The sequence below is a fragment of the Fulvia fulva genome, chromosome 11 (genome assembly GCF_020509005.1).
Source record: "Fulvia fulva chromosome 11, complete sequence".
Classification (NCBI taxonomy): Eukaryota; Fungi; Ascomycota; class Dothideomycetes; order Mycosphaerellales; family Mycosphaerellaceae; genus Fulvia; species Fulvia fulva.
Window position 1 is genome coordinate 2720248 of NC_063022.1, and position 24786 is coordinate 2745033.

Genomic DNA, 24786 nt, shown 5'->3' on the forward strand with positions numbered 1-24786 from the left:
GCGTGGGGAGTTGCAAGTCCGTAGCATTGAAAGATATTCGTCGAAGTCAGAATGTTGCCTCCCCTCATCCGCGTCGCGTCCTTCGGGCTTCAGCGCGACGCCGCGACAGACACGCTACGGCATCAGCCGGCAAAACGCCAAGTCACGTGCATCTCAATCCACCCTCGTTGGCAGCGACGACAACAACATGACCTCAACAACAGGGAAACTTGACACAACACTCGAGTGCAATGATGAGACATGGCGGCAGCGGTACAGCAAACCCCGCGAAGCCAGCGCCATGACATCTTCGCTTCGGTCTTCCCACCCAAGAACCACACCACACCCACACCCGTAGCAACGCCAAACATCGGCACGCTTGCCTCCCCTGGAGCGACGTTTGGCGGCTTCAACACATCAAGCAATCCCGCAGACGGAGCCGTGAAGCTGAGCCAGGCATGGAGCACCACAACACGCTACCTCGCCCTAAAGACCAGCGCTTCTCATCCCGCCAAGAGTCTTGAGCAGGCTCGGGATGTCCGAGATGCACTGCATTACTTGCTCGGGTCGAGAGACACTCGCGCACAGCTCCACGACTGGTACCTTCACGAGGTCGGTGCTCATTTTCGAGGTCTTGTGGCGGCAGAGCTATCCTTCTGGCAACAGCCGATAACGCTTCAAGAAGCGAGGCAAGTGCTTTCGAACACTGTCCAAATCATACAGCGAGCACAAGACCTGTGTCTCAGACCTCTGGACGACACTCTCCATGCCGCCAATGATGTCTTGCTTGCCTTCGCCGCGGAGATCAAACAGGGCATTCACGTGCTTGTTTTGCATTGTCTGCCACATCAGAGACTACAGAAGACTCTAGCCAGCTACCTCTTCCAGACCATGAAACGGAGCCTCCAGCAAGGCAGCAATCCGGAAAGATGCACAAAAGCTGGGAGATGCTATTGCCAACTCGGCCTCGATCTGAGCGCACTGCATGAGCTGCACGACGTTGGCCTTGGAGGCACTGTTGGTCAACGTGCATTCGCTCACGCAGTCCACAGAATCCTCGAAGGTCCAGCAGTTGAGCGACCGTGCTTTCAGGTCTCTTGGACCGGTAAGGACACGGTCATCCCGAGTCTACGACTCTGGATCAACGAACAGTTCGTGCCAGCAGTCCAGCGCGCAGTGGCAACATTGAGCGGGGATCCTTCCACACGACTGCCGCACCAACAGTTCGTTTCCGCGGCCGTGTCGAGCTTTGGGCGTCGACGTGTGGAGGGACTGTTCAACTACGTCAGCATGTGGCCAGATAGTAGAGGCGGCGTGCTGGATGTACGGGAGTATCTCATCTCCACTAACTCTAGTGACAAGGCCCATCTCTGCTCTAGCTTTACGGAGCAAATACAACGCCGTCTACTACATGCGGGTGCCAGTACCACAGAGATCCTCAGCATCTATGTCAGCGTCATCAATGTCTTCAAGCTACTGGATTCTCGTGGCGTGCTGCTCGAGAAAGTGGCGATCCCAATCAGGAACTACTTACGCGGACGTGAGGACACGGTCACTGTCATTGCAGCAAGTTTCTTGGCCGAAATCGACAAGGACGGTGAAATCCATGGCCAGGAACCTGACAAGGTGTGTCCTGATATCACTCTTGCCATCGCCAGTTCAGCTGTCGATGCTGAGGACGACCGTCTCCTCAATTGGGACGACATGAACTGGGTACCCGATCCCATTGACGCCGGACCAAACTACAAAGCTTCGAAGTCTGACGATATCGTGGCATATGTTCTTGGACTTTTCGATCCTGATGACTTCATCAAGGCACTGGCTGGTGTCTTCGGCGACCACCTACTGCACACTCATAATACCGATCTCATCAAGGAGACCAGACTCGTCGAGCTCCTCAAGTCACGGCTCGACGCTACCAAACTCCAGCAGGCCGAAGTCATGTTGAAGGACATGCGAGACTCGAACCACCTGAACAGACGAGTCAACCCACGGCGTGGTAGAACGGGTACAAAGTACGACCTACAAGCTGCGCTTCCCGAGGATGGCATCACAATGATATCGTTGTGGGAGATCTTCGAGGGCCGTATGGACAAGGCAGAGTTTATGCCGAACCTCCGAGCAGTAGGCAAGGAGCGCAATGGTCTGTGGTTCGCCAACCGGCGCAAACTACCGGCGGACGACGAACCACCTTCGTCCGCCGGTTCGCACGACATCGACTTCAACGCAAAGGTCATATCATCGTACTTCTGGCCGGCAGCACACGAGCTCGAGTTCCGAGTACCGACTGGAGTCAAGACAATGATGAAGACGTATGAGGAGAGCTTCGCGAGCATCAGTGGTCAGCGCACTTTGGCTTGGAAGCGCGCTCTAGGTACGACCGACATTGCGCTATACTTCGATGATGGCCGTGTGATCGAAGAGAAGGGGCTAGAAGAATGGAAAGCCAGCATTATCGACGCTTTCGCCCTCGATCGTCAAGGTGAAGCAGACGCACCGCCAGTTGATTACAATGACAAAGAAGGCTTGACTATCGATGAGCTCATGGACGGCCTCAACCTTGAGGAAGGGTACCTCGTGAGCGGCATTCAATTTTGGATCGGCAAGCAGGCGCTGTATGAGAAATCGAAAGGCCGATGGGCTGTGTTGGAGCACTTAGATATGGCACACAGTCTCATTCATGAACCTCCAGAGCCGGCGGAGGACCCTGCGGTGAACTTGGAGCTTGCTGCACTGAAAGAGAATGCTGCAACATATCAGAACTTCATCGAGGGTATGCTGCGCAACCAGGGAGGGAAGCAGATCGAGGGCGTGATGGGTATCACTTTCATGCTTGGAATGGTTATGACCGACTTCGCATACGGCGATGATGAAGTCAGATGGCTGCTGGAGGAAATGGAAGCACGAGGCGTAGTGACCAAGAATGGCGAGCTTTGGACGGTGGTGTGAAGTCGTCACGCATGGTCATCATTGGTTGGTCAATGGCTCCTAGGCATACGCTAGCTCACTGCATATCCTCTACTAGGTCGCGGGACACACCTCTCTCGATAATGAAATATCTCCAAGGACGACCACTGTTGTTCCAGATACGTACACGTCGATCCACCGCCCCGATATGGTACTTCCATGCTGAGTGTGGGCTTGCGGAGGACAAGTGGTCACATCCATTCCGATGGTCGTCAAGATGTCGAGAGACTGAATATCGAATCGTCCAGAATGACAATTTACGGTGCATCGCCACGTACGCCACAGAACACATCACAGACAGTCGAGAGAATACTCAGTCCATGTAGAGAGTCACACCTGGGACTGGCTGTCTCTGAAACCTCGAGATGGCACCCTCGCTGTCGTCCCAGGACTTTGCCTGGCATCTTACCCCAACACTAGATGACTAACGCGACATCCCCGAGATGACCGAGAATCCTTGATGGCAGTCCGAGCACCTCCTGTTGCTGACACGGCGAACGTATCTGCACTGCGACTTCAATATGGCCATCAAGCACATACCCTTGAGCAGACTTGGCCTGGGAGGATACTGGACGAACGCTGGACGCGAGCCTCGACAGCGCCCGAGCGTCTGGCATTCTGCTCTTCTTCAAGCCTGCTCTCGAGACGAACGACGCGCGTGCTTACCACGATGCCAACATACTTGCAATTACTTCTGATGATTGTTCGTGCGACTGCTTGAGCCTTGGATCCGAGTACACACGAACACCGGATTGCATGCTATCTAGTTGACGACCTGGCGTGGCTTCCGAACATCAACCTTCAGCTGAGCCTTCCACCTCCCATCCTCAGGGCTCACGTTCACTGAGAGCTTGATACTCGTCGATCAGGTGTGCACCGCAAATAGGCCGCAAGTATACGCCTATCACGCTCTAACACACATTTGCAGGTCACAAGTCAAGTCATCTTACCAGTCGTCGTGGTGCTTGAGGTATGCAGCCATACCAGCCCCACAATTGCGTGCTCGACCACGTGTAATCGCGTCTTACTGACGCACCACACCATCGTAGTCTCGTGCAACAACAAAACCACGACCATGTCTGCCCACTGGTCGAAGTTCTCCACCTGGCTGAAGTCATTCGGCAATGGCTACCGTTCTCGTCAGTCCCCCTTCCAACAAAAGCTCCGTCCGCAGAATCAGTCGTGTCCTGACAGACGGATCTGTAGTCGATACTGTCCTTGACGACTACAAGACTTTCGGTGCCGATGATTTACCTGAAGAGATCCCTCCGCTGGGAGAGCCTCATACGGAGAAGAGGTTCTGGTTCCAGAGAACGGAGACTTATGATCCTGATGCCATTGCTACGCAGCCCAGTGTCTATGATGATCGACAAATCGCCAAGGACTACATGCCCCGACCGGACTGGGAGAATATCCATCGCTTCGATCCTCTCGCTCGCTGGACGTGGCGGGAGGAGTATGCGCTGGTTCGCAAGATCGATTGGCGGATCATGATCTTTGCGTGCTTTATGTTCATGGCGCTGGAACTGGATCGAGCAAATATCACCCAGGCCAATACGGACAACTTTCTCGACGATCTGCATCTTACTACAGATGACTACAACCTGGGCAATACAATCTTCAAGTTCAGCTTCCTGTGTGCGGAGCTCCCGTCTCAGCTCGTTAGCAAGTGGATGGGTCCTGACCGCTGGATCCCCATGCAGATGATCCTCTGGTCGATTGTGGCGAGCTCTCAGTTCTGGCTCAGTGGCAAGGCCAGCTTCTTGACTTGCCGTGCTCTACTGGGCGTACTCCAAGGCGGATTCATCCCCGACATCGTGCTTTACCTCAGCTATTTCTACAAACACCACGAACTCTCCCTCCGCCTAAGTTTTTTCTGGACAGCAAAGTCCTTCGCAGACATCGTCGCTGGCTTCTCCGCATACGCACTTCTTCATCTCAGAGGTTTGGCTGGTCACGCAGGCTGGAGGTGGATGTTCCTCATCGAAGGACTCTTCACTCTCCTAATAGGTATCAGCGCCACAGCTCTCATGCCGCCAGGTCCGTGCCAGACGGCCAACTGGCTCCGCGGTAGCAAAGGCTGGTTCACACCCCGCGAGGAGGAGATTATGGTCAATCGTGTGATACGGGAAGATCCAAGCAAAGGCGATATGCACAATCGCGAAGCTGTCACCCCAGCACTTCTGTGGAAGAGTCTGAAGGATTTCGATCTTTGGCCACTGTACCTCATCGGCCTTCTGTTCGAAGTTCCCATGACGCCTTCAAGTCAGTACTTGACTTTAACCCTCCGAGGTCTGGGCTACGATACGTTCTTGAGCAATCTGCTCGCCATACCATGGACGGCTTTGTCGATTGTTGGTATGCTTGCGCTCTCTTTCTCATCTGAGATTTCCGGGAACCTGGCGTTACATGCAGCAATTGGGCAGCTTTGGGCGATACCGTTTTTGACCTTCCTGGTCTTCACCGATGCGGAGAACACGAACCGGTGGCTGATCTGGACGGCTGTGACACTCTTGTTGAGTTGGCCTAACCCGCACCCGATTCAAGTGGGTTGGAACTCGAAGAATTCGAACTCGACGAGGTCAAGGACTGTGAGTGCGGCGTGTTATAACATGCTAGTCCAAGGTGGTGGGATCATCTCCTCGAATGTTTATCGCAAGGGTACGTATCTTCCTCCTCCCTTCGACCATTTCGCTTCAATACTGATATATTGCTCGATAGATGATGCACCGAATTACACACGCGGGAACAAGCAACTGCTAATTCTTGCATTCGTCAATCTGGGAATCTATGCCTTGACGAAGGTGTACTATATACAGCGCAACAAGAAGAGAGATCAGCAGTGGAATGCTATGACGAAGGAGGAGCAGATGGAATACCTGGAGACGACGAAGGACGAGGGGAACAAGAGGCTCGATTTCAGGTTCGCGCACTGAATGGGTGTCGGCCATCTCATCCATTGCGCAGTCTCGAGGAGAGGGAAACCGCAGTATCCCATTGATTGCTTTCCATCTGCAAGAGCGCCAGCATCATGACACAGTTCTCGGCTGGTCCCCTACAAGGAGAGTCTCCGACCCGGCCACTTCATCCACAACAATCCTCTTTCCGAGCATTACGAACCACGAAGCCGAGCATGTCATACACAGCACCGCGTCGAATATTGCGAGGTGCAGCATGAGGATCGTCAAGATGATCCAAACTTGTCTTCGGAACAACACTTCGTTGTCAGGACGGCGGCTAGACTCTGCGTTCTACGCGCAATCCGATACATGAAGCCAACGGCCAGGCTCCAGAATGAACGTTCGTCAAATGCAGCATCAATCAGGCCGTCAGAGCTGCTATCGGAATGTGTGTGGCAGTGCTGGCCTGGCTGTCGTTTACTCGTTCTCTCGCAAAGTGACCGCTGAACATGTCGTTCACTCGTTTTCTCGCGAAGTGACCGCTGGACAGCACCTCACAACGGAGCCCGAGACATGCATACATGTACGCTACCACTGCGACAGCACGGAAATGATCGAAACACTGCAGTAGGGTCAACCTGCTGCCGTCGGGCTCGCTTCTTAGCAGATGCATCAACGTTGCGTGTTGCATTGAAACGGCGACAGCAAAGCGTACGGCCGTACAACCTCATCTGCAGAGCACGAGGACAGTACTGTATCTCAGGACGGTATAAGGTGTAGTCGACAATTCACTCTACTAGTATGCGACTCCTTCGGACACGCCGGTGCATTAAGTTCATCTGCTGTCGGAGTACGCGATGATCGACAAGACGTTCACTAGCTCGGACGGTGCATTGGCGAATCATCTAGCATCGTATCCGAACGACGTTCGGTGCAAGCGACAGCCTCGTTTCTCGTATACTGTTGGGTTGGTCTATCGGCGTCCTCCAGGATGATCAGTAAGCGGTGAAGTCAGCAATGATGATCGTCATCCACAACGTCTGCCAGCGTCGAAACGCTATGCTCATCCCTAGGCTTGAAGTCGAGACCAGACGAGCAAAGGTATGGGCAACCGAGCCGTTCTAAGAGGGGACTGGCGAAGGAACGGTGTTGTAACGCTTCAATACGCTGTACATTCAATGTGGTCGGCCGCCAAGCATGGAGGATGTGGTCGAGATGTTTGTCAGGTGGCGCTCAAGCAGCACCATCTACGACGACTTGATCTGACTTGGTATCGCGAAGCGATGTCAATGGGCTGCCGCCAAACAAGGTGTGGTCGTCATTGAATGGACTCTGCCACTGACAAAGCATACGAACTCCAGTGATGCAAGCGTACCTCGAGGCTGCTCGCGAATGACAGATTCTCTGCGCTGCCGAGATGTATATCGTCTCACATCAATCAAGGGAGAGATACGTACGCATGATGGAAGGAAGTCAGCTGGGATTCTGAAGTGCAGAGAACCGCATGGCATTGCTGTCCTCGTGGCTTACACGATGTGCTGTGAATGAACTCATGTCTATCGTACGTGTCAGACAAATTTGCAGCCAAGATGTCCGGTCGTGTCACAAATGTTTGTTGGTAGTGTCAGGATACATTCTCCACCTTTCAACGACACCGCATCTTTACGCCTGTTGTAGCCGCTCCACGAGCTGTGACTGCCAAGCAAAGCGACGCAGCATGCCACCGCAACTGTTGTAGCAGCCTCGATCGCTCGTTGTCTCGGACCACAGCCTCCGTTTCGCGCAAGTGTATAATCGAGTGTACGTGTGCAAAGTGGATCGAAACTTGTTCTTGGCCGCCAAGTCACGGCACATGTGGACGGAGTCGATCCGAGAATGCGGTCTGTTGGTCTCCTCTTGGGTGCTGAAATCGCTCAATGTGGCGCCAAGAAGGGAAGTATCGTCGCTCTGGGCGTGGTAGATGATCGACAGCTAGTACGTCGCGGAGCTCTCAATGCCAAGAATACACAAACTCCATATGGTATGCTAACATTGGCAAAAGTCTACGGAGACCGAAGCCCTCCACAGCCTCGCGGGAAGCAATCATTCTTGACGTTGCCTTGGCATATACAAAGATACAAACTCACAGCCAAGAAGAGTTGGAGCGAATGGTTCATATGCCAAAAGGAGGGAGTCTTGAGCATCTGACTCCACATCATCCTACTGCATCATCGTAGCAGATGCGACTATGCAGGGGTTGATACACGTGGGCGGCTGTGCACTAGATAACAAAGACTCTTGGCCGAACAAGACGACCAAGAGGCCGCAAGGATTGATGCCAAGTCCAACATCTTGCTTTCTAAGTGCCAAGCGCTTTGTCCGGTCGGCGTTTAGTCAGGACTCAGGTGAGAAGTGCGATCGCGAGCTCTGTTGATGGCGTGAGACAATGTTTCGTCTCGGCTCGGTATCTTCGTGCACAATTTGTCGGGTCTGATTACAATTGACATCGTAGCCAAGGCCGTTGTACTGTGACTGTCTGGCCCGGCTGCACTGCTTTCGGGAGGACTCAATGGAGGATATGCCAAGGATGTTGGAATACTCGGGTTTTCACCAGATCAGGAACTCATTGCCCGGACTCGAGCAATTGCTGAAAGGGGTTTTGCGAGACAATGAGATACTTGCCCATTGGCAATAGTGTTCCGTTGGTCCCTGATGTTGGCTACATCAAGAACGATACGTACGAGAGAAACGACATGTGCATAGCAGGTCAATCAGTCTATCTCCGTAGGGCGCAGATGTTCCTATACGACAATGTACGAGGTAGTCGGGTCGGTACGTAATCCATGATCCGAATCCGATCCTAGCAGACAGGTCGCACGCACGCACCGGAGAGACTTCAACAGCCTCGTCACGACATGCTACTGCTATTCGAGAGACCAACAGACACCCCCTGGAGCGCGGAGTCGCCGACAAGCTATTCACGGTATCCACAGGTATCTGAAATCCCTGATCGTCGATCTAGATTAGTCCAGACCTCACACCGTACTGCATACACCGACACAATACCAGAGTCGCCGTACAGTCTTGTTACCAAGGATTGAGGTCGCCGGACTGGAGCCTTTCGCTGGCCGCAGTGCTCAAGTGCTCTTTGCGGGGCAGAGAGTCAGTCGCGCGACGAACGACGAACCTTGTGTTTATTCTCGAAGAAGTATCTTTCATGATACAGTGTGTGCTTGCCAAGAAAAGCGGCAGGTGTCAGCGGCACAGCGCTCTCTGCAGCCTTTCCGTTGTCGATGTTCGCCTCGCAAGTTAGGGGCTCGGACTTCATACGCGGCCTTGGCATTAGTAAACATGTGTGAGCCACAAATTGGGCACACTCGACAAGGGCGACGAGCCTGCGGCGAGGGGTGTTGAATCAAGGTTTCTGCAGCCCTGCTACACTCTCTCAATGCCTGTCATAGGAGACCAACACCCCAACATGGGTTATCGGCTCTTAACTTTGAGCTTGACCATGGGGTTTCCAAGTCAGCTATTGGTTCAATCATAAATCTCCAGCATTAGGCGGCTCTGGTTGGAATGTTGGTTTCCTACGACAGGCATTAAGACAGTGTAAATCATAAACTCAGTAGGGACTCCCAGCTTAGAACGACAGCGTTCTGACAAGCCTCTGAGGATTTGACATCAAACGGCGCAACGTCAAATCCTATTCATGGCATAGCCTGAGCGAGCGAGCGACAACCAGTTGTTGTTCAAGTTGGCGTTTGATCGTCGCAATTGCCAAATTTCGACTTTCGAGGCTGTGACGAGCAGGGCGGAGCTGGTGGGTACGAATAACGTTAATCGCACGCGTATTCGCGCGTGCGATGCTAAGCCTATAGTTTAGTATAGCAATAGCACCTATTTTCGTATACCGATAGACTATAGTTGCACGATAGAATCGACGGTAATAACAACTACGAAGGGTCGGTACCTACTTACGGCGTTATACTACGTATAGAAAGGTATCGTAGATTACTACCGTATCGATAGCTTACTTATAACGTCGTCGCCGCCTTCCGGAAATATCTTATAGCCTTAGGAAGGAAGTCTAACAAGGCCCTCCCCCTCGAGGAGCAGATATCTACGCCTGTCGGACTACCTTCGGCCGATATCGATGTCTGCGAAGAGGGTTAATCGCACGAATTTTGCGAGCGAAGAACGTTCGTCGCGATAGTCGCATTATCGCATCGCTCCGCCCTGGTGACGAGCTCCAGCTCATTTCGCCATGACATTGCTCCGACAGCTGAAATACGAGATTGACATTCCGGAAGGACTGCTCTCCTCAAGCAAAATACCCTTGCATCTGCGTTGCAGATCTGTGGAGCTTACGTCCGTAAGGCTGTGCGATGTTTTGTAGCGACCATCGGGTCGGTCCTGTCCGCACACCATGTTGGGAGTCGAGGGAGTCCTGAGAGGCTGAGTGTAAAACTCTAGGTCAAAAGGAACGCTCCTTAAGAGAGCTGAGTAGTCTGGTTATATATAGTTTCACACTGAGACATCTCTTTGACATGGATGTTTTGAGTTCTTCACGGCAGGCTGGACTGCTGTTGTACGTGCGCAGGCATGGTCATGGTTCAGGCGGAGAGATTATCTCTCCGACTGGTCAAGGGAGAAGTTGGCAGTCGTGGGTCTTGCTCAGGAACAGCGTGCTACCCGGTTCCGAAGCCTTGCACAACGTGGGCGATCACCATTTTCGCACGTGGCTTGCATGTTCCAGTTGCGTGCTCAGGCGCTCGCAAAGATGAAACGTGATGCCCACCTTCTGTCGGATAGCAGTGGTCCTGACGTGGATGACTGCGTTACAGGTGTGAGCAAAGGCATTTGTGTGGCCTGATGCACCTTCTTGACAGCCTTCCAGACGTCGTACGAACGGCACCAGTGGTTTCAGAATAGTAACGTCTCTCACCCTTTCTTGCAACTTGCACGGTTGCGCTGAAATGTGGGAATTAGGTTAACGGCAACATAAACATCGCAAGAAGGGGGCATTGTGCAAGCCAAACGCAGTCGGTTCAGTGTATCCCATGCAAGCCGAGTGATGACACATCCTCGCCAGCACTACACGGAGTCCCTGCATTTGTTGAGCAGGCAGCTTTCGGGGAGCACCCGCGCATCCAACGAGGTTGCTACACCTCGTTTCACTAGGGGGTAGCCTGTTGGCAAGTACCGATCGATCGGGTCGAGCCTGAGCAGGTTTCAAGAATAGGAACATACCGTGGACACACCTGCACTTCCTGGCGCCAACGTGGCCAAGATCTCCGACAATTTCATCGCTCTGATCGAAGACGTCCTGTAACATAGGCACGACCATGCTGCCATGCGACGAGCACCATGTTGGTGACGTCTGATGCTTGAGGGTCAGACATAATAATATCTCGAGCGCACTGAGCACGGACAAGCAGCGGGTCGAGACCAGCGAGGCTGGCCAAGACAATGCGTCTCGATGCCTCTGATCAGGGCAATGCTCAGACCTCCAGACGTTGTGTGTAGTATGCTCCGAATGTGCGAATAACTGCGCCCGACTCCCGTGCGTCTGCGACAAATGGTGTCTTCGCTGGGAGGCGCTACGTTGCTAGCATGTTTGAATGCAGATGACTTTGCCAAACGACTGCTTAGTAACCAAGCAGCTGCCGATCACTATCGTACTGTAGTGCTGAACTCTGCCATGTCTAGCCAAACGGTGGTCCTATCCGAGCAGTGCGAGCACAGTGGTTAGCGGTATGCTGAAGGGCGGTCAAGCTAAGAGTCGGGCATAATGACTGCCTCTAATCACCGTAGTATTCAGGTACGCGGGCTCTATACATCTGCTGTCAAAGCTCCGTAGAGCGGTGAAGCGTTGGTTAGAGATGGCTGGTGTCTGCCATCATAGCGGCCATTGCAGCACGACGGGCAAGAGATGCTGTGCAGCACAGCTTGTAAGTCGAGTGTCTTTGAAGTTCACGCTGCAGTCATTCTCAGCCAAGCTCTCGTTTGGTCAGACTGCTTCGAGTATGTGTGAAGGTGACCATGCAGCATCATGAAAATTGCTGACTGTCGTCTAAGGTTAGGGCGCCTTCAGCATGGACATGGAGCAGGCGGCCCGTTATCGGTAGTCGGTTCGACGGTGAATATCAGTATTAGGATTGCTTCTCTCCAAGAAAATCATGGTGATTGCCGTGTGTAAGATAGAGCCCAAGTTGCAGCGGTAGAGTCCAGCTCGTAAGCAGGAAAAGTACTTCAATCTCGTCGAAAGTTATCATGCCGTGATCTCAAACCTCGTCGACCGGAGTAATGTAAGACGACAAAGCCTTTTGGGCTCGCAATGAAAACTCCGCCTGCGCTCACAGAAGGTCGGGAGCAAGACGTGCTTTCGATACCGAGGGCGCGCACCCCGAATCTTGCAATCACGCCAGTGCGATCAGTTGCGATGAGGACACCTGCGGTTCGCATCGACCACCTTCCCGTCAATGATGATGATGGTGATGATGATGATGATGATGATGATGATCAAGTCGCCAGGAAATCCAAACGGCCTCATCACGAATCCGAGTTCCATTGACCAGGGAGCGTGTTTCGGACGTATGTGCAAGGTTCGTGCGGCAGGACCCTCGTTCGCTGCGGCGAGTCGATCACCAGGTTTCGCTCCACAGTCGGTACTTGGCCGTGGAGCCACGCGATCTTTGCTCCCGGGGTGATGAGTAGATGTCGGGCGTCATGTAATCACGACAAAGCAGCAGGCCAGGCTGCGGACGTACAGTGTCTTGGTGCTCCGGTCTAGGGCTGAATGGTGTGCCCGTTGTCCGAACATGGCCTCTGAGCAACAAGCAGGAAGTATGTAGTGTGCTGCGTACCGCGGTGCCAGCCTGCCAGGAAATTGACGAGACCAGGAAGGTAGGGTGCTCATGACGGTTTTAGCATACACTGGCATTTGTCTGAGCTTGGGAAGTTCCGTAACAGATGCCAGCAGAGTGGCTGGCTGTTCGTGTTGTGTGGTTTCGGGGACGACGTTGGCAAGCGATGCGCAGGCTGGTGGATGCTTCGCAGGCGTATAGTGTACTGCTTAGTACATGTAGTGTATTCTGCACAGCCTGGCACGATGATGCCTCAGACAGCCAGTGAGAGGGAGGAGCTGCACGCAAGAGGCAGGATCTGCGCCTCACGCACGCAACGTGAGCACATGCACGCACATGGCGCCCAGCCTTGGTCGTGAAGTGCCGACCGGCCGAGCGAGGACGATGCCCTACCGGAGTGAAGTACTGTACATGTAATCAGAGGCTTGGGAGGGTCATCATGCCATTGGTGTGTACATGCATGTTACGCGATGGACGATTGAACGAGCGCAGGGTGGAGGAAGGCATGTTTTCATTCATCACCCGCAGCGAGATTGTGCAGAGCCCACTGCCCGGGCGTTCATAACCCGAATTGATATTCACCGCATAAAGACGCGCCCCGGAGCTCGGATACTGCGAGACCACCGTCACCCCCGAGTCTCATCAGCAAGACGCTCGTGACATGCATGTGAGTGATTACTCATGCTCTCGGCACGACCTGCACCCATCTTGCCTTGGTCAGCACCCAGCACACCCAGCACCGCTGCACCACGCGCCCACGCTGCCGTCCACTGGCCAAGCGGCCCACTCGAGCAAGTTGAGCCACTCGAGGGATAGCCTTTCTTAGCCCACTGCACCGTGCACGCCTGTCTTAGACTCTTAGGCTGTCCTGAGGTCCGAGGAGTGTAGTAGGGTTTTGCTTGCATCACTAGTCGCTACATGGCTACATGGCCACATGCCTGCTGCCGCGCCATGGCCCAAGAGCCGCAACCGCCGACCGGATTGCTTGATTATCCCTGCGGCACTTGCCACTTATGTCGTCGACGGCTCGAGTGCAGAAGGCTCTCCGTCTGCTGAGCGTGTGCACAATTGCTGGGCTCGCATGCTAGGATTGCCCCATCACTACGTACCGACTAGGGGTAGTAGGCTGTCTGACTCCGCGGTCTGATTGCGCTGTCCATGCGTTCCATTGACCAAGCTCTAAGCCGTCTATATCATATCCAGCTCCTCTCCGACACCCACAGCTGTGTGTATCCAGTCCGCGCAACTCGCTCCCGGCCCCCGACCTCTATTGATCAGCGATCCACTATCTGATTCGCATTGGTGACTGCTCTGCGATCGACCTCCACACATAACAAAACGTTGGCCCCCCATGTCGCACCACAGAGGGCAGCTTCACTGCCTTAACAACGCTGCTGGCTCATATCACTCTCATACTATGACGCCGCACTCAAGCCACTCACCTGTCAACAAGATGGCACAACCTCAGAGAACTTCTTCTCAGGACTCGACATCCGATGGTATCAGGAAACGCGTCTGCAAGGCCTGTGATCGATGTCGATTGAAGAAGAGCAAGTGTGATGGTTCCAACCCGTGCTCTCGATGCAAAGCAGACAACGCCATCTGCGTGTTTGGGTAAGCTCGACAGACTGTCCAGTGGCGCTCCGTACTAATCACATCTTAGCGAGCGCAAGAAGTCCCATGACAAGATCTACCCCAAAGGCTACGTCGAGATGCTTGAGCAACAACAAGCACAGCTAGTCACTGGCCTGCAAGAAATGTACAAGCGACTTCGAACCACAGAGGTCTGGGAAGGCGAAGCACTCAGCGAGACCAATGGCGCTCCTCTTACCCACGACATTCTCGCCGCACTCGGCCTATTAGAACAAAAGCACGACGGCAGCGGCGAGCTCGAAACGTTTGAAGACGACTGCGAAAGCCTCCAAAGCCGCCTGATCGCTCAAGGTGCCGGTCTCACGCAACGAAGAGGATCCTTCAGCTCTGAGTCGGAACACAGCCAGCATGGCCACGCTCGATCCATCTCTCGTAGCACACCCTCCATGTCGAAGCCACAGACCTTCAAGCAGGAGGGCCTGTACCACAGCGCACCGCCTTCGCCACCACAAGGCAGCCCAGCTCCAATCCCAGCTCCCAGGCAACAAAGGCAATCCTTCCCCGCCGCTCAACCATCGCCACTACAACAAAATTCTCCACTATCGAACACTCCACAATTCTACCAAGATGACTGGTACTCCGCAACAAGCAGACCCGAACTGACGATGCGATGCGGTTACGCCATGCAAACGCCCGAGCTGGAGCACAATTTCGGCCACATGCAAGACATGACGGGTGGTTTCGCCAGCTGGGACACCACACCGGGACAATTCGACCTGAACATGGCAGAACTCTCCGCACCTGCGTACCCTCACGGTCTTCCCAACCCATGGGCAAATGTACCAAAGCAATACGCCATGGACATCGACCCAATGGACGCAGACTTTGCTCAGTTCATTCAAGTGGTGACATGAGGAGGACATCCAACGAGGTTCCAGGCGTTTCCGATTTTGATGGGTACTGTTCTGTAGCTACAGCTACCCCTCTCGAAGTTCTTCTGAGCTTGTTCATGATACCCCGACTCGACGAGTGAGTCCTGAAAAGTATGGTCGGTCCAGGTTGATCGCGTACCCGTACCGGAGAAGAGAGACAGTGTTGTCTTGTAATGGATGTGGTTTATTGGATACGTTTCTGCTGCGCTTTGGCGATGGAGTTGGATGAAAACTCTCCGGGAGTCCAAAATAGATGGGATGGTCTTTGTCAGACCTTGCCAGTCGGCAGAACTGGGAAGGGATGGTCTGTCAGTATGTTCGAGTATATCCCATCTTCATGCATAAAGATGCATTCTCATCATGTCTCGCTCTTGCTCGTGTTTCAGTTCTCCACCGATAGTATTGTGGTTCATCGAAGACAGTCTTGAAGTCGGTACACAGCTTCGACCAATGTGAGAGACCAGTGGCACAGCTGCTCAGCGTGACCGCCAGTCTCAGTCCAAGACAGGACATTATCGAGGACATGACGACGCATCTCGCTGGAGCCATCCTCAGTCGAGCACGTTGAGAGCGAGTACAGGGTCGTGCTGTCCTCGCGAGGACATTCTCTGCTGTATCCTGTCGAGCACAGCTAATCAGCAGTCGTCGTAAGAGGGGTAGAATAGAGTATGTGTGTCGTCCGTGGCGCTGGGAAATGGTGATGTCGTTGAAAGAAACGTTTCTGACTTGTCACTGGTTGTCAGTAGCGGTTCCCAAGAACCAGACTTCATTGCATACAATATATGCCAAGACTCTGCTCCCATGGCTTCACTCCTCACATCAACACACCATGTCGTTTTCTCGCCATTTTGTCCACTTCACTTTCGACTTGAAATGTCATTGTTGTGCATCAAGACTGAAGTGAAGGGCATTTCCACGCAAAATCACGACATGTGGTGTCATTAGGCTAAATGTCGCCGCTCGTGGAGCATCAAACACCGGCTCCACCATGACCAGGTCATAGGTAACCTCTACAGACCACGTTGGCTGTGCTTCTCGAGACCCCATCTCTCAATTGAAGAGCTACTCAGTAAGGACGCAATCTCTGGTTCCTTTTCTCAATCAATATTGCTTACAACACGAACCATGGCTGAATCAAAGTTCTCTGACGCGTTCACTTTCCTACCACAAGGTGCAATCATACAGGAGTTCCGAGTCGGCGGTCGAAACATCGTGCTGGGCTTCCCAGAGGCTCAGGGCTACAAGGGCAAAACACCATACTTCGGCGAGAACATCGGTCGATATGCGAACAGGATCTCAGGCGCGAAGATCAACAGCTTGAATGGCAAGAGCTACGATTTGACAGCGAACAACGGACCCAATACACTGCATGGCGGCGTTCACGGCTGGGGCAAGAAGGATTTCGAGGGCCCAACGCCCGTCAATCGCAGTGGGAGAGAAGCGGTGGCTTTCAAATACTTGAGTAAAGATGGCGAAGAAGGCTTCCCAGGAACAGTGGAGCTTCGCTTATGGTACATTGCCTACGTCGACAAGAGCGAGGGCAAGGAGAAGACCGCGTTGGAAATCGAGTACGAGGCAGCGCTGGTTGGCGACGAGGTCGAGGAGACAGCGGTCAGCTTGACAAATCACAGGTACAGCAAGACCTCCCTTCTGGGACATGCCTCACGCTGACTGTGTCCAGCTACTTCAACATCTCAGATGGAGCCACGATTGAGGGCACCAGAGTGAAGTTGCCCTCGAACTTACATCAAGTGACCGATGAGCACAGCATTCCTACTGGCGAGATCAAGTCATTCCCTGGCATTCCTGCGAACGAGGAGTTTGTGCTTGGAGCTACAGAGCCAGATCCAGACCACTGTTTCATCGTTAACGCCGATCCTGCCAGCATACCACTGGACACGCGAAAGAGTCCTTTGAACAAGCTGATCGAGCTGTACCACCCGAACACCAGTATCCACTTCGAGGCTCTCAGCACAGAGCCAGCTTTCCAGTTCTACGCCGGGCGCTTCATCGACGTTCCAGCACACGACGGCGCACCAGCTCGAGGAAAGCGCAGTGGACTGTGCATTGAAGCCTCGAGATATGTGAACGCCATCAACAACGACGAGTGGAGACAACAAGTCGTCCTGAAGAAGGGCCAGACCTACGGCAGTAAGACCGTCTACAGGGCTTGGGTCGAGTAATCTCGATGATGCCCTACACTCAGGAGGAAGGCAGGTAGTAGACACATCATCAACAAACAGCAACTGTCGTCCACTCACAGAATACCAACATCAAGCACCCTGATCCCAGCTGACAATCCTCAAGCCACGGTTCGTAAGCGCGTCCTGCAGCATGTGGCTTGCATCCAACCCCAACCATCCACGGCGCACGAACCGCCACTTCTGCTGGTCCTTGACTCCTTTGCGAGCGCGAAGCTGACCTCAAATCAATCTTCCTTTCCATTGTTGATGCATTCCTTGAGGATCGCTCGCATATCGCTTACAAGCTGACAGGATCTAGAAGGATTCAAGGCACAGTGACAAGTCGCGCCGATCACCAAGCAGGCACGCGAAGGGCACCAGCCCGGCCAGACTCGCTGGCCCCACTGCAGTGTATCGCACCATACAGGGCGCGGGATCGACAACTCGCCGATTCTGCGACTTGCGAATACAGATGGACGTCATCGCGAACCCGACATCGCAGTATCAGATGTCGAAGACGTGAATCCTTTGTCATTGTTGACAAAATACCCGCACGTTGACTGCCGGAAGACGCGCTGCAAGCAGGCATAGTTGCGAAAGTTCTGTGGGTCTCACAATTCTGTTTTACAGCACTCTCAGCTTGTTGATGACAGGACGCGGCGCCTCCTGCAGCCACGTGCGAATACCATGGTCGTAATAGAGTTTCTGCACTCCTCTGCAGCTCTGCTGAAGAGTCGAGTAGTGTTGACAGCTCTTAATAAATTGGGCGGGCGCCATGAAATGGCGTTGCGGGTACTGTACCATTTGGCGGTGATTTGAGGAACGTTTGCTAGAAGATGCACATGTTCGCTCGCACTGGCGGTGACGATTCGCATCATTTGTCTTAGACGGGACGAATAACTCGAGAATGGATCAGTGATCGTCTTTCGCGAGGGACGTCGTCTGGACTGCAACAAGTGCGTTAAACGATCATGGTACGTCCAAAGCCCGCTTCTCGGCATGATCTTCCATGCTTGGTTACTACGCAGTTTGTGAAATTACTGAGTTTACATGGCATCACAACGGATTCTTGTTGCTTTACACCTCGTGCGAAATGGAGTTCGGTAGTCGCTGGCCGACCACGAAATTTGAATTGGCAAAGGTGCCCTGCTGAACGAACTGTTCCTCGCAGACAAGCCAACCAGGCGGCTGGGTTTCCCAGCACCAACACTAGAAGCTCGGACTTATCAGTCTCGTGCAGAGAATATTCTGTGCATAAGCGTGGAGCACGGCCTTATGCCTGTCAACTGTCACTCCAATACCCAGCTCCGGAAGAGATCGCCCAATGCCTCGAAGCACGATGGCAAACTCCGCATGGGCTAAAGACATGATTTACTCCTTCCGTTGGCGCTCGCAGAAGCTCAACAGCTACAAGCAAGCCTACGAGCCTCATCAGGGACGCGAAGAATTGTCCAATAGAGCATATCTAAAGTATGACGTACAATCAACAACTACTTTCCGCGGCCTCAGCACACGACCTCGAATGAAGTGTTGCTTGCTCGTTGCGGCTAGTCAATCTTGTCGGGTCGAAGGCTTGTTTGCGGCAAACCTCAAGCCACATCTCGATTGTTCGCTGTTCGGCCGAGATAAGACATCGCAGTGACATCCTCTGGCTTCGGGATGGCGTGCGGGAGCTTCTCATGGAGTCGGCGCCGGTTGATGGGTCGACCACGCCATATGCAAGAAGGGAGATATGGGAGCGTACGTCCGTATGCTGTACTTTGTTGGGTACAAGCCTTCTCGAGCAGAAGTTTGCGATACAGATCACACTAGTGCCGGCAATGGTTACGCTTCGAGATGCGATCCGTTGCCGTGTGTACCGAATGCGGCTGTGGTGCATATCTTAAAGGAGATCGTGGAAGATGTTCAGCAACTCAACGCGAGCCTGCCTTCGGCGATAGGGACTAGGGATAATCTATGGAGGCAGCGGTCTGGTGTTATCAGGGGAAGTTCCAGATGACGAGATCAGCCCTAACCCTAAGCAGTCAAGGCAAGATCGATGTCGTCGTCGTCGTCTGCGAGGTGTATGTAGCGTGTTGTCGAAATGACTAAGTCTGATATTGACCGCTAGCAGATTTCGTTATGTCGACCGACCAAGGACTTCACCCGTTTCTCTACGAACTCCGTCATACTCACGTCCATCAGTCGCATCTAACCAGCGATTCCACTTCCCACTTCACCTCGACATGAACTTCACAAATCCATCAAATCGTGTGACCTCAAGTACCAATCCTGGCTCGCATGCGCACGAAAGCTGGGCATCTCCAACCATCGGCCATCGGATTCACCATCGATGCACTATTGATCCACGGCATCTTCCATCAACCACAAGTTGGTAGAGAGGAAGTGAGGAAGACGCTGCTGCGCTTTGGACGGACTTGGACTTAGACCCGTCCAATAGCAACTACATAGGCCCGCGGTCGAGTTTTTGTGCGGAACGTCGGCCACGGCATCTCGAATTTGCCGAGCACAGGTTTGCACAAAATCAATGCCAAGAGATTTTAAAGCTTTGTGGAAGGACGGGCAGACCGATAGTCTTTTGTCTTGTTTGGCCTTTCTGGTGTGATGTGTGATGCGGTGTGCTGTTGTGGGTGATGTGTGGCTGCATAAGTTGAGCGCCGCGTGGATAGTGGACTCTCGTCTGCCACGTGGGAAAGGGCATCTGGTTTGACGATGACTTGCATGGCCGCGGATACTGCGAGAGAGTGGTGGTAAAGAGCATACCGTTGCGGTGTGCGGTTCAGGCTCTAAAACGACGCGCACATGAGGTTGCATATCTCGAAGGAGACTGGGGCACGTCGAGAAATGTCTGAAGCACGGGCTGGATGTGTGGCGCAAATAGTGCTGGTGGTTGATGTTGTGTGTCTATATTGTTGATGTGAATCTAAGGTATGCCTCTTGACTGCCCGACTATGTACAGGCAACTAGGCCGACAACCCGGGTCCAGGAAGGACTTACTAACGTCCAACAGCTGGTCTGATACTCTGTGGGTTGCGGAAGACATTGTCAGGATCGACAGCAGCCTTGATCTCTTCAAGACGAGGTACGTTGTCGCCCCAGTATGATCTGTTCACGGACGTTAGCAAAGACCAAATCCATATACCAACAAATGGTAGAACATACCTCTGCGGATTTGGCAGCCTCTCATCAACATATCCAGGATAAGCCGAATCATCGGCACCAGTCTGCTCCTGTATCACTCGATTCAACCCATCAACGAAGTCCTTCGACTTCTCGCTCACATCGTCGAACAGACTAACGACATAACTCTGCAAGAAATACAACGCATCCCTATTCCAATACGCCGTCGACCTCTGCTCCACATCCGAGATCGCACCGCCTTCAAGGTCCCATGTGACGAACCAAATCGGCGTACCCTTGTCCGTCTTATCGATGTACTCGAACATAGCGTCCACAGCATCGTCTGAGAGGAGAGTTTTCGGTGTCGTCTTGAGACTCTTAGCGTAGAAGTGGGCTGGCACGCCGCCGAAGAGGTCCAGCGCGAAAGCGCCAATGTCGTTGAAAGTCTTGGTGACAACGTCGCTCTGAATGTTGAGGCTGGAGTGTGAGCCAGGTAGAATGGTTTCGAGGTTGAACTGATCGAACTCAGGCCTCGAGCCGAAATATGTCCCACTGAAGATCAACAGTCCTTCCGTGAGCGTGAGAGTACACCCGAAGAGTCTCGTCAGATCCGGCTGCGCGATGAGTCTTTGCCATTGCTTGAACGTATCAGCCAGGTCCGTTGCCTTGCCTGCAGTGATGTTGTATGCGAATTGTGTAACGTCCCTTGGCGCCGGCGCAGTCTGCATGTTGAAGCTTGTAACGATCCCGAATGAGAATCCAGCGCCGCGAATAGCCCAGAAGAGGTCCGAGTTCGTGTTCTCTGTTGCGGTTACTTGCGTGCCATTGCCCAGGACAACGTCAGCGGAGATGACCTGGTCTGCGCCGAGACCAAGTTGGCGACCAAGGACTCCAAGACCTCCGATAGTCATGTGCCCGCCTGAGCCGATATCTCTGCTGGGTCCGTAGGCCATGACTCTATCGAGAGGCTTCAGCTTGTCAGTCAGATCGCCGAGATGGTTGCCAGGTCCGAAGGTGACGGTCTGGTCCTGGGAGTCGTAGTCAAAGTCCTTGAAGTGCTTCATGTCGACGGACAGGGCGCCGTCTTCGCCGCCGAGACCTACGTTGTCGTTAGATAAGGCATTTCACATGTATGGCTTTGCTTCAGACCATAGTTACAGTAGCTATGGCCACCACTGCGAGGCTGTACTGCGATGCCAGCATCATGTGCGCAAATCACCACATTCGATACCTCGTCCGGCGACTTGGGGTACACCACCGCTGCAGGTATGATGGGATGATCAAGGTTGTACGGCTGTACGTCTTGTGCTTGAAACAGCACGTCTTGTGGAAACGCAAACTGCTTGCCGTGGTTTCCAAGAGCATCTCGAATGCATTGTTGGAAAGGTGAATTGGCCTGGGCGTGAGCAATGCCAGAAATCGTATTCGTGAAGGCGTCCATCAAAGCTGACATCTTGAGGCGAGGCTGAAGGATGCGAAGGATTTGTTTACACAGAGCATGTTGTCGTGGACGATATATAAGGACCAGTTCCTGTCGACGTCACTTCATTTCCAATTGTTTGACGATTCGTTTCGTTCAACATAACTGCGCAGCCTGTCGGATCATTGAGCGAGAATCAGGAACGTTGACAAACGCAACCGGGTCTGCAAGGATCAGGCATGTCGCCAAGCGATCATCGTTGAGCAGGAGGAATTTCGAGAATCGCGATCTTTTCGTCGGGTGCCTCCCTGTCGCCTTCTCTCATTGTAATCCGAGGCCGAAATGCCAAAGCTGGTCGATAGCCTGGTGCAGGTCGAAAGCTGACTCAATCGTGTTGCGGATGTCGTCTAAGCTGTGACGGACTACATCAACCTGCAAACAGTAGCCGCAAATTGCACAAGTTTCGCCATATAGAGTTTGGTCCTGACACATGTCACCGGATCGGGGCTCGCGGAGCCCTTCTCGCGTCGTAGATGATATTGCACGCCGTTGTCGTTGCCTAACCTTCGACATCACCGTGTTCGTATACCATACGAGGCTCTGTATGTCGTAGAGATTCTGATTCCGTAGACCATGCTCAGTCGGCTTTTCATCGAGGTAGATCTGCAAGCATGCAGTCAACTTCTCCATCATCAATGTCCCCAGAGTATGGTCGTCGCAAGCTGCAGCTGCATTCCCAGCCATTTCGACCTCGTCGCAGCTGTATTATCGACTGAAAGAGTAGGCGATGATCGCTGCGCACCAATATCTCTACTGTGCGGGCGCGCTGTAGAAGGAGTTTCCCAAGTACATTTGTCCAAACTGCATCTCTGGTAGCGAGTATTGTGTGAAGCCGGATACGTAGTGTGAAGGTTCTGAAGACTGCGTCCAAGACTTCTTGCGATGCTTGTCGACAAGTCAGCCTGAAAGGTCGCAGCGCCCTCCATGCCTTCATGTCATGCTTCGGAAGTGGCCTGAATGACCAGAATGATACTTGTGTGTCAGTGAACTCCGTGTTGAAGCCAACGCTGTCAATGAGAAAGCTCCAGATGGTATCACGAAGCTCCCATGGCAGATCAAAGAGCTGGTAGATAACATCGGTCTTGCTTGCATCGGTGCCAGTGTCCATGATTCGAAGCCTTGGGTCGCTGATGCGTGCCACAGATGTGATCCATACTGTTGTTAGCGAACGCAGTATTAGCAAAAAGATCGTTGCGGAGCGTGACCTTCACAGCCGAGCTGGTTGGTGGCAAGCTTCGCATGTGTAAGCACTGCGAGAAAGTCAACATAGTGTTTCGTTCATGGCATTCTTTAGAGACCACCGCATTGGCCCGCTGTTTGTCGTGGATCTATCATCACGGATCAACAACTACCCTCTATCGCATGGCTGCGAGCGCCCTTCATAGCAGGCGTAATATCTCGAACCATTCTATTCTAGCTGTTGAGAAACCGCATCGTCAGCTCAACAGTAAGGAACGTTCCAGCACTGACGGGCATAGCTCTGAGCAGCGTAGGTCCGACACCACGCCAAAAGCCCATTGCTCCTTCTTGCCTCCAAGTCTGCGCAAAGCAATCACGCATAGACTTGTACCGCTGCTTCTCACCAAAGCCATCCGTCTGCATTTTCGACTTGATCACGTCGAACGGGTACGACGAGATCCAGAGCATCTCTCCAGCCAGACCGCCGTACGTTGCCACTTTCCATGTGGCGACATCTTTTCGAGCGTAGTTGTTGCGCTTTGCATCTTGGTTCATGAGGTATTCGAAGGTCAAGAACCAGAAGCCGTAGGCTTGGGCCTCTCTAATAAGGGTCACGCTCGTGCCTCGGTAGAGACCCATGGCAACGTTTGGAGAGCGGGAGAGCTTGGTGATACAGTCGAGTGGTCCACTGTAGAGTCGGTTGGCTCCGTGTGGTTGTGTCTGTAACCGAATGCGGACATGCTCAATCGGTGATGAGAGGACAGTGTTGACTAGACCAGCGAAAGCACCGGCTGCATAGTACTGGCCGTACGTGAGTGGTTGTGGCTCCTTCTCCAGCTGATCGACGGACTTGTTGAGTCTTGACGCATTCTGGGCTTCGAAGTACCGCCTGGCATAGTTGAAGCCACCGAACTGGACAGATACACAAGCTCCAATTCCGATGAGTGGTGTTAGTGTTCCCTTGTAGAAGGCAGTGGCTCCCTCGTTCTTGAGGATCTGAGATGCACAGTCCAGGGCACCTTTGTAGTGGTTTGTTGTCTGGAGTCGCACCTTGACGATGTCTGTCTTCTGTCAATGGCGCATTCCAGTATGCCAATGGTGTGTATCCTTACCGAATGGTTGACCTTCCCAAAGTTAGCAACGTCTCCTTCCTTTCATCGCTCGTGATCGCAAACAGTCTCGACCATAAGCGCACAAGCCTCCCAGTGTGGCATTGTCGGCTCGACCGACGCTCTGCTGCTCATGCACAGCCGCTAGTAGCACATACCGATCAACACCTGCGCAACACCTCCAACCGCGCCTGAGAACAAGTCCTTCACCACTGCGCTGCCGCCTTGCTCTCCTGCTTCTTCGAGTGCCTCCGCCATTGTGTCTCCTTGCAAGGGCTCTCGAGAAGCTGACTCGCGTGACACTGCCCGGGGTGTTAGAACTGAAGTGTGAGCAACAATCTCAAAATTGCCCGAGATGTTAGAATCTTGTTCGCTTGCGCTTTCCGCGTTCCGCTTTCAAAGCACGCTGCACGCCATTGTTTCGGGCGGGCGTCAGCCACATCTTCACAGCCACAACCGTTCACATTCTAGATTCTCTTGGTCAATGTCCAAAGAAAGC

General features: G+C 53.1%; 6 protein-coding genes across 6 annotated transcripts; 4 read left to right on the plus strand and 2 right to left on the minus strand.

The window, feature by feature from the left end:
• Positions 1 to 240: 240 nt before the first annotated feature.
• On the plus strand, positions 241 to 2928 carry CLAFUR5_13189 (Anaphase-promoting complex subunit 2; the record flags this gene model as incomplete). The annotated part of the gene is made up of 1 exon (XM_047912337.1): positions 241 to 2928. The coding sequence occupies one exon, from the start codon at positions 241 to 243 to the stop codon at positions 2926 to 2928; it is 2688 nt and encodes an 895-aa protein (XP_047768238.1).
• Positions 2929 to 4021: 1093 nt separating this feature from the next.
• CLAFUR5_13190 (uncharacterized protein) lies at positions 4022 to 5882 on the plus strand (the record flags this gene model as incomplete). Its single annotated transcript, XM_047912338.1, has 3 exons — positions 4022 to 4085; positions 4141 to 5607; positions 5668 to 5882. The coding sequence occupies 3 exons, from the start codon at positions 4022 to 4024 to the stop codon at positions 5880 to 5882; spliced, it is 1746 nt and encodes a 581-aa protein (XP_047767862.1).
• Positions 5883 to 14042: 8160 nt separating this feature from the next.
• Positions 14043 to 15198, plus strand: CLAFUR5_13191 (Fluconazole resistance protein 1; the record flags this gene model as incomplete). Its single annotated transcript, XM_047912339.1, has 2 exons — positions 14043 to 14305; positions 14355 to 15198. The coding sequence occupies 2 exons, from the start codon at positions 14043 to 14045 to the stop codon at positions 15196 to 15198; spliced, it is 1107 nt and encodes a 368-aa protein (XP_047767863.1).
• Positions 15199 to 16341: 1143 nt separating this feature from the next.
• On the plus strand, positions 16342 to 17399 carry CLAFUR5_13192 (Bifunctional protein gal10; the record flags this gene model as incomplete). The annotated part of the gene is made up of 2 exons (XM_047912340.1): positions 16342 to 16847; positions 16898 to 17399. The coding sequence occupies 2 exons, from the start codon at positions 16342 to 16344 to the stop codon at positions 17397 to 17399; spliced, it is 1008 nt and encodes a 335-aa protein (XP_047767864.1).
• Positions 17400 to 20395: 2996 nt separating this feature from the next.
• CLAFUR5_13193 (FAD-linked oxidoreductase sorD) lies at positions 20396 to 21972 on the minus strand (the record flags this gene model as incomplete). Its single annotated transcript, XM_047912341.1, has 3 exons — positions 20396 to 20504; positions 20562 to 21618; positions 21669 to 21972. The coding sequence occupies 3 exons, from the start codon at positions 21970 to 21972 to the stop codon at positions 20396 to 20398; spliced, it is 1470 nt and encodes a 489-aa protein (XP_047767865.1).
• Positions 21973 to 23412: 1440 nt separating this feature from the next.
• Positions 23413 to 24545, minus strand: CLAFUR5_13194 (Mitochondrial glycine transporter; the record flags this gene model as incomplete). The annotated part of the gene is made up of 3 exons (XM_047912342.1): positions 23413 to 24239; positions 24291 to 24302; positions 24446 to 24545. 3 exons carry the CDS (start codon positions 24543 to 24545, stop codon positions 23413 to 23415), a joined length of 939 nt encoding a protein of 312 aa, XP_047767866.1.
• Between the last annotated feature and the right edge of the window lie 241 nt (positions 24546 to 24786).